A 13,953-nucleotide genomic window follows, 5' to 3' on the forward strand; every position below is an offset into this window, starting at 1 on the left:
TTTCAATCAAATTATTAAAATATCTGTTCTGCAAAATATTTTTGGTACCTCCTACTAGGGTGAAACAAATGGAGATGCGCTTTTTAAGTGACGTGTCAGCCCACGCCTTGCCATTGCCCTCCAACACCAAACTATTTTAGTCATTGGACTGATTCAGAGGGAAGCCATCCTGACACTAAACCATCCCTAATCCTTACATAGATTTCAGTATGAAGTTAACTCTGTCACTGATGTTCCTATCATCCCAGTTCCAAATACAGCATAAGATGGGGCACACTCTGGTTGGTGGCTTTAGCCAAGCAAGGAATAATCCCAAAATTATTTTCCCCACCACAACAAAATTCAGACACGCTTTTAATATTCCATATTTCTTCTCACTTTCTCAATATTTCCAATTTTATGTACATTAAAAGTTAGGCTGCTTTTAGCACAAAGCATTGCTTTTGGATGAGTAACCCGAAGGTTGGCACATTTCTCAGTGAAGGTCTTCTATCACATTTAACAGCTGGGAAAAAAAACTTTGTCTATGGGTCCAGGTGGGATGCCAAGCAAGAATCTGTCCATCTTCATAAAGCACCACAGAGGATATGAAGGAGTGGAAATTTACAGCTCTCTATGTGAAGTAAACATCATGTTAGTTTGGGGCTTTGCCAAACCACAGCCTCTAACGATACAAGACAAACGCTTGAAGGCAGAGAGACTACTCTGCTCACCACAGGCTCACAAGAGAGGACCTACTAATCAGCAGCAGAAACAGGCTTTGCTTCATTCACGTACAAGATTTTCTGTCTAAGAGTTGATGAACCGCACACCCTGATAGGGTGCTCACTGTGCAAACCAGCAAGCAGCAAATGAACAGTGAAACAGCTTATTCAGCTCTCCCCAACGATCCTTCACTTCAAACTTTGTCTCTCTAAGAACTGGAAACGTAGAGTTTCTCACACTTTTTTCCTCTCTATTGTTGTATGACTTTTATGGGAAATCATTAACATTTTTGGGTTGTTCTTTCTTAAAAAGTCAACACTCCATAATCAAAGATAACATCAGCAGAGCAGTGTTTTGTTAAGTGGAAAGGTTTCATTACCTCTGTCAAACTGCTGGGTATCAGCCTTGCATTTCAAACCATAGAAAGATATGCTGCCTTTGACAAATAGCACTTCCTTTTCCCCATCTGATACTGGAGCATACACAACTTCATCCTCAGCCAATCTGGGCTCCCACAAAAAATGTTTTGCACACATTAAAAACTTCTGCATCACAACTCTGTGACACCACAAAGACTGCAGTCTTCATAAACATGACAGAATTTAATGGTTCAAAATAATTCATTTCCTTTTCCCATTTTTAGAACCGCCTTACACACTTTTTAAATATATTAACATATGGGGCAGGGTAAGAAAAAACTGATAGGAGCTGAAAGATTTAAATTCTTCTCATCATATCCTTTTCCTTATATCATCTTCTTTTACACCAACATCTCTGCATATCCTCCGTCACTACAGCCATGAGCTAGTGTACCTGTCCATTTGTCCAATAACTCTGACAAGTTCAATTAGCACTCTTTTTCTACCTGTTGTGGAGGCAGAAGAACATCTGTATATTTGCACTGGAAAATTTGTCTCCCTATTGTTTTCTCATCCCTGTCATCTCATCCTTGGTGCACAGGTGGCAACGCTGACATTTTTAAAGTGTTGGTTGCATTTGAATGCAACCACATGATCCATTCCACACACTAAGTTGCAGTTACAAAAACAATGTTCCAGATGTGGTTTTCAATTATCTTGAGAATAAATTGTAATTGTAAAAATGTAATCAAGACTAAGATAAGACAAAGACTAAAAATGTGACCAAGGACCAAGGGTGGTCTACATATTTTCCCCCTCCCTAGCAGTTTCCTTTTCAACATCTTTAGCTCCCATATGTCCACTATCTCTCTTGACATCTTTAAACCATCTCAGGCTTGCCTCTTTAACCTCGTCTCTAACAGCATGGGCAGTTTAAACCCGTCTTCAAACCATACATTAGCAGTTTTCACTAACATATTGTAAACCTTCTATTTCTCTTCTGCAGATATCTTTCTGTATTAAATCCCTGACATGCGTCTTCATTCACCCCACCTCACCTGCATTCTTTTTCACCTCTCCTGTGTACTGCCTGTTGCATTCGATGGCTGACCCAAGAGTCTGAACCACTTCTACTCCCATCCAGCTTCACTGCTCCACCTCTGTCTCATCCAGACATGTATTCTGACTTGTTCTACAGACTTCTTAGGTGTCTATGGTAACAAAATGCACTCCATATTTGTTATTTAATCTTGGTTTAGATTTTAGTTTATCCCCCACATCACCTTTATATGATCACAGAACAAACATGGAAAGAAACAAAGAACTTAATATAGATATGCAGCGAGTAAGCCGATGATGACTGGAAGGATTATTAGCTTTATTGACCCTGTTTGCAGACAAGCCAGTTGGAAAAATACAGTTTTTTTTACCTTTAATGCACCACATGTAAGTGCAATCAGGTTGCTATACCAACACTATGGAGGTGGTTAGTATGTGAGGAATACTCAAAGTTAGCTGCTTTTAGTACCAGTAAGTTGTTTAAACATTAATTGAGAAGAAGCACATCTGAGATGTGAGAAGCATTCAAAAGCAAACTGTAATTTCTAGTATTAAGACATGTCTGGTATGGTTAGGCTGTAAGATAGTGAGAGAGAGCGAGACTTTTAGCAGATAACGGTAAACATGAACGGAGTGCTGCAAAGATGCTTGTTTTCTGATTTATTTCTGATGTGAACCCTAAAACCTTTTCTGTTTTACCATCATAAAATCATGTTTTACAGCAACTGCTCTCTCACAGAAGCGATGTGATGTCACCCCAGCTTCTACGGTAATAGTTAAATGCCATTCACGGCAGAATACCTAGAAAAAATACATTTAATGGTCTTCTACAATTATATATATATACATAAACATTTCCTCATCTGTTTACATGTTCTCATTTTTTAATAAATTGTTTAAGATATTGAGGCATGCCTATGCATTTCAGCATGAGACATATTTAACATAAAAATAACATAACTATTTTTATCAAAAGATACACAGTTGAGAGTTGTTTCTTTGTATATATACTATATATTTCCAATAAAATAGCAACAGAAATCATGAAAAACCATATGATTATAGTTGTTGGTCCTTTTAAAAGGTGTTGTAGTCCTGTCAAATGCGATCCTATTCCTTGTGAGTCGAATAATTCTTACCAGTGTAAATAGGCCAAACGAAGAAAAACCACAAGCAGGCAATAAAACAGTGTGAAGAGGTGAATTTCTTTTGAGAGAAGGCAGTTCTTTTCTAAGGTGCAGTGAAAGTAAACCTCTAGGCTGGGCTACAACACATAAGCTAAGAGATGTTAAGCAAGCTAAAGGGCAATGGGGTCGAGGGGCTGCTTGGGGGCCCAGAGCTATGTTTGGGAATTTAGTGAATCTGGTGCGCACCTTCTCCAACTTTGATGTTGATGGCTTGAGTCATCCTGAGCTCAGAGAAAGAGGTGACTGCCCTGTACTTTTTCTGGGCCCAGTTGAGGAGCTGCTCGTTGCCTTGGGGAAGAGTCTTCTCCAGGATCTCAGTGTTGAGCGAGAAGTTTGCCTGCTTAAAGTGGACCTCTGAGCCCTGTGATACCTGAAGGAGGAGAAAGAGAGGAGTGTTAGGAGTCAAAAGGAACTGTTGAAAAAAAATCTTTTGTCAGTTTCATTGCATGTCTGTTTTCAGTTTAAACAACAGCACTCAGGTCCCATGAGAGGCATTCAAAAACATTGCTACATTCTTTTTTAAAAGTACTGTTTATTGAGTACAGCCATGTGTATTTGTAATTGACTGAGAATAACCACTCTAACTATTATTCTTTCTTTGATTTGGATATACAGTGTCTTGGAATTTTATGTAATAGACCAACACAAAGTAGTGCATAACTGTGAACATTTTGTGTACTAATCGTTACAAATCTCTGCAACTGTATTCAGTCTCTTTCATCCATATACTCCCAAACACAATCCAGTGCAACCAACTGCCTCCAGAAGTCACCTAATCAGTAAGTGGGGTCCACCTGTTTAATTTACTCCCAGTAATCCAGCTGCTCTATGAAGGCCTCAGAGGTTTGTTAAATTCAATTCAATTCAGTTTTATTTATATAGCACCAATTCACAACACATGTCGTCTCAAGGCTCTTCACAAAGGGTTTGAAATGGTGTAGGGTTGTTGGGGAGGTTAGATTAAAATACTGAGTTTTAGAGTTTGGCCATTTTGGGATATTTGTAGGGGTACTAAGTAAAATAATAAACTGATAAAGGTTGTCCATCTAGAGCCAACTGGTGGCCATTGTTATACTAAAAACCACAAGGACTGGGGGTACCTCTCTCTGTCAGACTGATTATAGCCATTGGAAAAGAGAAGGGGTTGTTAGGAAACATTATTGAACAAGCTGCATAAAAAGACCAAGGAACACAGCAAACAAGTCTGAGAGAAAGTTGTTTATAAGTGACCAAAAACCGACTAAGACATGGTGGTCCACAGAAACTAGCAGTCTGGGTGAGGAGAGCATTGATCAGTTCAAGAGGACCTGTAGAAATAGACAGCTCAAGTGAGAAAACCTGCCATCAGAGCAAATGTTAGCTGTTCACTCCATAAATATGGCCTCTATTGAAAAGTGGCAAGAAGGAAGCCAATGTCGAAAGGAAACCGAAAGATTCCTGTTCAAAGTTTGACACAGGGACACAGAGAAAATCTGAAAGAAGGTTCTCTTGTCAGGTGGAACCAAAAATTGACTTTTCACATACATGCTGAATGCTATGTGTGACAGAAAACGAAGAGTGCATATCACCCTGAACAACCCATCCCCACTATGAAAAACATGGTGGTGGGAGTATCATGCTCTGGGACAATTTTCATCCGTAGTGATAGGGAAGCTGGTCAGACTTAGTAGTAAGATGGACTGAGCTAAATACAGGTCAATCCTGGAAGAAAACCTGTTTGAGGCTGCAGAAAACCTGGGACTGGGGTGGAGGTTCACCTTCCAGCAGGAAGACGACCCGATGGAATGGTTCCGATCAAAGTATATTCACCTGTTAGAATAACCAAGTCATAGTCCAAACCTAAAACCAGTTGGAAATCTGTGGTAAAGTTTGAAAATTTATGTTTACAGATGTTCTCAATCCAGTCTCACTGAGCATGAGTTATTTTGCAAAGAAGAAAGAGCAGAACCTTTGCTCTCTATATGCGCAAAACTTGTAGAGCTATACCCCAGAAGACTTGAAGCTGTACTTGGTTCTACATAGTACTGAAGGAAGACTGAGTCAAAACACATGCCACAGGAATTCAGCTTTTTATTTGGAAACAATGCTGAAAACCCAGAAGTTTGTGGTTGTAAAGTGATTAAATGAAGACAACTTTAAGGGATATGAATACATTTTTATACACCGCATTAATTAGTAAACCAACTCAATATGGCTGTTTTTGTTTTATTTTCGCCTAAGACCAAAACGGTGAAGAACCTGCTGATACTAAACTATCTCTTTAACATAGCTAAAACAAATCCTTCCCCACATCCAAGCTATTACTGTCAAGCTTCCACCAATATGCTCTATTATGCTTGTTTTTCCACACACGTCCCAGTCCACAGTGTGATGTCTAGTTTTCACTGTTTACATGGTGTACACTATTGTAGAATATCATGGGTGCGTTTTAAAATAGCCACGAGGGATAACAGGGAGCACGAAAATGCTCGACAGAGACGGAGATGGCAAATAAACTTAGAGACAGAAAAGGCTAAGGGGAGAACACATTTAGTAAGGACCGCCTTTGGCATATAATGGATCTCAACCATGTGCTTTATTGCACAGAGATAAACATTTCCATGTGCTGGAAGGCTACCTAACAATCAAATGACTACAACTGTATGATGTAGTCTACCTCATTTTATTTCTGTGCTAATGTTTCTTTCTTCCAGTGTAACCAATCTGTGTGCATGTGCTCAGACATTCACGGGAGTCCCAATTAAAACATTAAATCCATTTGAGTCCAAGTATATTACGCAAGACCTTTTTTTAATGGTAGCGCAACCAAGCTGCCCCTAACTGATCATCAAGCTTAATAATAATATAGCGATAAGTCTTTCAGGTGTTTAAGTTAACCAAATCTATTGTGTTAAATCCTCATGGGTAACATCTGTCTGACCTCTGGACATTCCTCTCCGTATTCCTGGCATTGTCACCAGAGGCTGTAAATCCTGCACTTAGACTCAGTCGCGAAATTCACTTTGACTTTATTTTCAGTGAGTTTACTACAACAAGAATTTACAGAGAAGAAGATTATGAAGAGCTAAGGGGTGGTGCCCTGAGCTGCTGAGGAACAGGGGTGGAGTTTCTTCACTCTTCTTGCCAAGCTCAGCAGACTTTATCAGTTTAATTGCAAGAATACGACCATAATTAGTCACAAAGAATTTCAGGGGGAAAGCCTGAAAGCCAAATTAGCTCCAGGCTTTCCAGCGTGCTGAAAACCTCAGGAATCTGAAATGTGGAAGAGAGGGACCTGCTCTGGGCTTTAACAAACTTTCTCTTCTGGCATTCTGTCTTGACTCAGCTGACAGACAATACAGAGCTGGAAAACCAAAAAGCTAATTCTGCTACAGGTTTAAACAGAATTCATAAATGTAAGCAGATTACATAGAATTTAATTTACTTAAGCTGCAAGGCAGTGCTACAGTTTTATATTTGTTGATTATGCACTCATAAGGTAAGCTGCCTTCTTAAAATCCAACTATTGCCTTTATGGAGCACATGCATCCATGCAACATAACTTACCACAGCTGAAACATTCTCATGCAAGTACATCATTCTTCTGAAACAGCATTTCCCTAAAACGAAGAACTCCCCCACACGAAACTAAGCTCAATCCTTATTGAGCAATCTATCCATGTCATTCCCAAATTTTCTTAAATGTAGATTTCTTAAGGAGCAGCTCAGTGCATAAAATCTGCAGGTTACCTCAAATTGAGAAGAGTTCCAATCCAATTTTATTTATAAAGCTTTTTAAAAACCCTCAAAGGGAGCAAATGTTATAGAGTGCAAAACAAAACTAGGAAATATAATAGTAAAAACAACAACAGTATGAGCTCAAAATGAAATAAAATTCTTTAATCTTCCCCTGGGAGTAAAGAGATGACAGAATGGGGACTGAAGCATTCATGACTGTAGCATTGCTTGCATGGGTCAACAACTGAAATAGCAATCCTCTTTTGATTCCAAGGTTACAAACCTCTTCAAAGGTATCTTGGGAGAATTATACAGTAATGACACAGATTATTCATAGTTACTAATCATTCACCACATCATGTGGTCTTCCAAGAAGCAGATTTCCCAATAAGTTGACCTCAAGATCAAACTGTGAAATGACAATGCAGCAAAATATACAAAGTCCATCTCAGACCTTCAGTGATCAGTTGCATTAGTGCAAAAATGAATGGTATCCATCTGGACATTCTGATTGTTCAGTGCTCATCAGATTGAGAGCCACAGGGAAGAAAGTGTCTCTGTCGCAGCTGGGTTTTGCAAATAGTTGACCTGAAGGTGAAAGTCTAAACAGTTTGTCTCCAGGATGTGTGGGGTCTGCAGAGATTTTAGCTGCCTTTTTCCTGATGCTAGCCCGGTACATGTGCTGGGTGGAGGGAAGGTGAGCCCTGATGATCCTCTCTGCAGACCCAATTAGTGTGGACCTGTCCTGTTTTGTGGATCAATCAACCGCACAGTGATGGATGAACACAGGACAAACTAAAAAATGGCAGTGTAGAAGATGACCTGCTGCTCCTATGGAAAGTTGTACTTCCTGAGTTGTCGCAGGAAGTGCAGTCTCTGGTGGCCCTTCTTCTAAACAGTATCTATGTGTGAAGACCAGCACAGGTCCCGAGAAAGAGTGGTTCCTTGGAATTGGAAGTGATTCACAGCAGACACTATGTTGTTGAGGATTGTGGGTGTTCTCTGGAAATCACAATCGACTTCCTGGTTTTCTGATACTGAAAGAGCCTATTGTCCATGCAAGGGGTCTGAGGAGAGGAGGGTGGTTATAGGACAATAATGCTTCATTTTACCTTAGCAAAATAAAAAATAAAAAACTGTGCGTATACACTATCTGTCCTGTTTGGATGAAAACATGCAAGCGTACATATCCTGCCAACTCTGCTTATAAGACTCAACATATTATGGCCATATGTACATCAAAAAGGAGAAGTGCATACCAAATGCTTGAGATCAATTATCTGAGTGCTGGAAGTCTTCACTGAGCAACACCCTGAGTCTGGGAAACAGCAAAAAAGCTGTTTGAAAACATGAGGTGTTGCAAACAGAAGAGAGTGCCGGAATGTGCAGAAAGGCCTGACAGATGAAATGAATATGCAGGAACTCTGGTGGTACTAATGTGATGAAGGCCTTTTTGTGGCTGATTTCATCTCCGTGCTCTTGATGAGATATGGGGAGCTAATGGCGCTGCTTGCTGGAAACGTGTTTTTGAAAACTGGAGGGGCCCTGTTGTGGAGAAAACAATACCATATGTCTCAGCGCCACTCTGGAGGGTTCCTCTGACGTGCCTTTCTCTGAATGAAACCCAGAAGTGAATACCCATGGTTTCCATTAACAGCTACAGTAAAGTGTTCATGCTCAAACTACAAGCTCTCAGCTAATGAAAGAAACACCTGAGTAAAAAGCCAAATCTTGGCAAACAAACAATAGCCAACACACAAGCCAACAACCATAATTTACAGTGTTCCTCCACCAAGAGGCATAGAACATTTGCTTCAGATAAAGCCTTTCAAAGATGCAAGTGAGACCCCACACACACACACCCACAAAACCCTCCAAAAGATATATATACATTTGACCACCACTCGGATTCACCGAGTGGTGTTTTGTTATTGGACTTCTGTGCTAGTCACGGATTGTTGATAATGAACACCATGTTCAAACATAAAGGTGTCCATCAGTGCACTTGGCACCAGGACACCCTAGGCAGGAGGTCGATGATCGACTTTGTTGTCGTATCATCAGACCTTCGACTGCATGTTTTGGACACTCGGGTGAAGAGAGGGGCTGAGCTGTCCACTGATCACCACCTGGTGGTGAGTTGGATCCGCTGAAGGAGGAGAAAGCCGGACAGACTTGGCAGGGCCAAGTGCATAGTGAGGGTCTGCTGGGAACGGCTGGCGGAGACCTTGGCCAGGAATGTATTCAACTCCCACCTCCGGGAGAGCTTTGACCAGATCCCGGGGGATGTTGGAGACATAGAGTCCGAGTGGACCATGTTCTCCACATCTATTGTCGATGCTGCTGCCCGTAGCTGCGGCCGTAAGGTCTGCGGTGCCTGTCGCGGCGGCAATCCCAGAACCCAGTGGTGGACACCGGCAGTAAGGGATGCTGTCAAGCTGAATAAGGAGTCCTATCGGCTGTGGTTGGCTTGTGGGACTCCTGAGGCGGCTGACTGGTACCGTGAGGCCAAGCGTGCTGCGGCAAAAACTCGGGCCTTGGAGGAGTTCGGTGAGGCCATGGAGAAGGACTACCGGTTGGCCTCGAAGCGATTCTGGCAAACCGTCCGGCGCCTCAGGAGGGGGAAGCAGTGCTTCGCCAACACTGTTTATAGTGGAGGTGGGAGGCTGCTGACCTCGACTGAGGACATTATCGGGCAGTGGAAGGAGTACTGCGAGGATCTCCTCAATCCTGCCATCACGCATTCCCTGGTGGAAACAGAGGCTAGGGACTCGGGGTTGGACTCTTTCATCACCCAGGCTGAAGTCACCGAGGTGGTTAAAAAGCTCCGCGGGGGCAAGGCTTCGGGGGTGGATGAGATCCGCCCTGAGTACCTCAAATCTCTGGATGTTGTTGGGCTGTCATGGTTGACACGCCTCTTCAACATTGCGTGGCGTCGGGGACAGTGCCTCTGGACTGGCAGACTGGGGTGGTGGTCCCCCTACATAAGAAGGGTGACCGGAGGGTGTGTTTCAACTATACACTCCTCAGTCTCCCTGGTAAGGCCTACGCCAGGGTATTGGAGAGGAGAGTCCGGCCGATAGTCGAACCTCGGCTTTAGGAGGAGCAGTGTGGTTTTCGTCCCGGCCGTGGAACACTGGACCAGCTCTATACCCTCTACAGGGTGCTCAAGGGTTCATGGGAGTTTGCCCAACCGGTTCACATGTGTTTTGTGGATCTGGAGAAGGCATTCGACTGTGTCCCTCGTGATGCCCTGTGGGGGGTGCCCCAGGAGTATGGAATCGGGGGCCCTTTATTAGGGGCCATCCGGTCCCTGCACAAGCGGAGCAGGAGTTTGGTCCGCATTGCCGGCACTAAGTCGGACCTGTTCCTGGTGCATGTTGGACTCCGGCAGGGCTGCCCTTTGTCACTGGTCCTGTTCATAACTTTTATGGACAGGATTTTTAGACGCAGCCAAGGGCCGGAGGGGGTCTGGTTTGGGGACCAATGGATTTCGTCTCTTCTTTTTGCAGATGACGTGGTCCTGCTGGCCCCCTCTAGCCAAGACCTACAGCATGCGCTGTGGTGTTTCGCAGCCGAGTGTGAAGCGGCTGGGATGAAGATCAGCTCCTCCAAGTCAGAGGCCATGGTACTCGACCGGAAAAGGGTGGCTTGTGGCTAGTTCAAGTATCTTGGGGTCTTGTTCACGAGTGAGGGAAGAATGGAGCGGGAGATCGACAGACGGATCGGTGTAGCTGCCGCAGTAATGGGGGCACTGTGCCGGTCTGTTGTGGTGAAGAGAGAGCTGAGCCAAAAAGCAAAGCTCTCAATTTACCGGTCGGTCTACATTCCTACCCTCACCTATGGCCATGAACTTTGGGTCATGCTTCCTCCGTAGGGTGGCCAGGCACTCCCTTAGAGATAGGGTGAGGAGCTTGGCCATCCGGGAGGAGCTCGGAGTAGAGCCGCTGCTCCTCCACATCGAGAGGAGCCAGTTGAGGTGGCTCGGGCATCTATACCGGATGCCTCCTGGACGCCTTCCTCAGGAGATGTTCCAGGCACGTCCCACCGGGAGGAGGCCCAGGACACGGCCCAGGACACGCTGGAGGGACTATGTCTCTCAGCTGGCCTGGGAACGCCTTGGGCTCCACCTGGAGGAGCTGGAGGAGGTGTCTGGGGAGAGGGACGTCTGGGCGTCTCTGCTGAGTGTGCTGTCCCCACAACCCAGTCCCAGATAAACGGAAGACGACGAGTACGAGTACATTTGACCACAAAGTCAACATAGCACACTCTGCACATGTGTCTCCCTTCAGGTCCTGTTGTCCCATGATAAAATGAAATCTGGCTGTTATTCAGTCGTCATATTTCATGTCATACCATAACCGGGATGAATCCAGGCTGCTGCTGATTGCCAATAAGTACTGCAGAGAGCATGTCTTAGAACAAAGGTGTAGATTCTGGCATTTTCAAAGCTGAGCGGCCAACAGCAACAGTGTACTCAACATCTAAAAAGCTTTTCCAGGCAGCCAATTAAGTCTGCGAAGTCCAGAAAGTTTGGACCAGGAATCAAGGTCTGGCAGAACTTTTATTAGTTCAATGGGTGTGACTACTTTTGCCCTAAACTGGTAATCAAAGAAAATAGATAAAGGACCCTCAGAGTGCCAAAAACATAATACTGTGTTTCATTTTTGTGTAATTTCACTTTTTTATGTTTTAATATTTTTACTGTTGCTTTGCCTAAATAAAGACAGCACAGACAATCATTTTTATGGTTATCACACCACAGAAATAAACAAGTTACAACTTGGTATAGGATAAAGAGTGAAACGGGAAGCTCCAGGAAAGTCAGTGAGAAACAAAGCGTGTATTAGTGGAATTGTAGTGTTTAAAAAAAATCACCAGTGAAGTGTAGACCAGTGATTGTTCTGTCAACAATGTGTTGCAAGGTGTTCCAAGTTTGTGGCATGTTAAGGAGGTGTCACAGTGGAAAGAACCAGAAAAGCAGATCAGGTCCAGCTCCTCCAGGTTAGAATCCAGCGAGCAGGTCTGGTGGGTAAACCAGACACTGACAACTTGTACTACCACAGCTGTCACTCAAACATAAAATAGTTAACACCTAATTCAGCAGGGGCCCTTGGAGTCAGTAAAAGCCATTAGCTCAGCTTTGACTGCAGGGGCCTCCCTCTCCACTATCGTTTCCCCACTTAAAGACTTGCGTTTGTGCATCTGACAAATACCAGATGAACAGACTAAAACTGAAAGCTGATCCTTCAGTTTTCACTCAGTTTACATTCATTTGATCCTGTCAAATAAAGCCGATGCTAATTTCTACAACACTGCGTTGCAAAATTATTCATACCACTTGAACTTTTTCACATTTAGTCATGTTACAATCATAAACATCAATGTGCTGTATTGGGATATTCTGATATAGACCAACCCAAGGTAGCACATAATAGTGAAGTGGAGGAAAACTACAAATTTTTGGTTTAGAAAAAAAAATCTTTAAAACGTGGTGAGCACTACTTTGTGTAGCCCTTTCACAAGTTCAATGGGCAGTCTATCAGCGTTGTAGACAATACATTCTTCAGTCTTTTTTTCCTTTGAGTTTAAGCAGAAGTTAAGAGCGATTACTTTAGACTGTTTGACACACAGCAACAGCTCTGCCTGGACTGCATGTTTTAATAATGGTTCTCAGCTGTTGTCTGTTTGCCACTACTGACAAGTGGAGGCATTTACTCTGACACTGGTCTGCTGGCCTCTACAATCTCACTGGCTGCACATAATCAGTCTAAAGGGAATTCCAGCAGGTCAGATGTCCATCTGCATTAAATGCATCATTCTTTTTTGACGTGAGAATATTTGCATTATAGAAAAGATTCAGTTTTAAAAGAAGCATCTGACCTTTAATGCTTAATTTAGATGAAATGCAGTAAAAAAAAAAAAAGAAAAAAGAACACTATAACTTCTACACAGACACGTTATTGTGCAGGAAGCACTTTAATGTGGAGGTGAAGATTACTAATATTACTGAGTGGTGAAAGCCCCAGTTACGCAAGCGGAAAGAAGTTTCCTAAGGCCTAGTTGAGGCTTATTAATTCTCTCCTCTAAATGTCAAATAAGCTGGGACACACAAAATATGTGGGTGGAACACAGTTCTTAATATAATGAATGTGTTTACAGATGAGCTGTTGCATAGCACGCCATTTCTGCAGCCAGTACATATTCCGCCCATGTCGCATTGGCTTTTATGGCGAGATATTTTGTGCTTGACAAGTAAGCAGGAAACACTTGAGCACATATGAAAATCATTTGTGTACCTGATGCTGCATTCCTGCACAATGCTGTGGTGTTAAGATGGAATTGAATGCAATATGATTGTTTCTGGGAAGGCTGAAATACAGAAAAGCCTCTAGACCACAGGAAGGCAAAAAGCAGAAAAAAAATGGTTTTCATATAGCATATTAAGGGCTTGGCCGAGGCTTCTGGTTTGCATTCTGTTGCAGTTCTTCTCGTGTGATACACAGGCTTTGAACAAGAACACTACAGAAGTCCATTTTTAGGCCAGTTTCCCAGAGAGGCCCCCTGGTACCTTTGCTAAATATTGCTGGCTCCCTGAGGGACGCAGCTCCAGCTACACCAAGATATCCCTCACTAAATCTTCTTATTTTGCTCAACCATTTGTACCCTGATTCTAACAATAACCCCTGTCCAGTTACTTTAATATAGCCAATGAGAAAAGGAAAGGAAAAAAAACCACCAACTCGCAAAAACAAGAGCTGCATTCTCATATTTCTGGCCAGATGTTTACCTCCACTCATCGTGGGCATGAATATCATATTAGGTTTGGGCTTTAAAGAATTTAATTGAGTTCTTTATCTAATGTGGAATAACTGTACAGCATGCAACTGTAGTGATTAATTTAAAAGCATGGAGCACAAGTTTGA

At 42.8% G+C, this 13,953-nt stretch overlaps 1 protein-coding gene across 2 annotated transcripts in view; it reads right to left on the bottom strand.

Annotated features, from left to right (window-relative positions):
- Positions 1-13,953, bottom strand: part of tgfbr3 (transforming growth factor, beta receptor III) — a 97,314-nt gene that overhangs the window by 27,863 nt on the left and 55,498 nt on the right. For both annotated transcript variants that reach the window (XM_047375041.1, XM_047375042.1), the window contains exon 5: positions 3,497-3,680. In XM_047375041.1, the coding sequence (XP_047230997.1) occupies positions 3,497-3,680 (184 nt within the window). The remainder of the gene's footprint in view (positions 1-3,496; positions 3,681-13,953) is intronic.

Source organism: Girardinichthys multiradiatus, chromosome 9 (assembly GCF_021462225.1).
Source record: "Girardinichthys multiradiatus isolate DD_20200921_A chromosome 9, DD_fGirMul_XY1, whole genome shotgun sequence".
Taxonomy (NCBI): Eukaryota; Metazoa; Chordata; class Actinopteri; order Cyprinodontiformes; family Goodeidae; genus Girardinichthys; species Girardinichthys multiradiatus.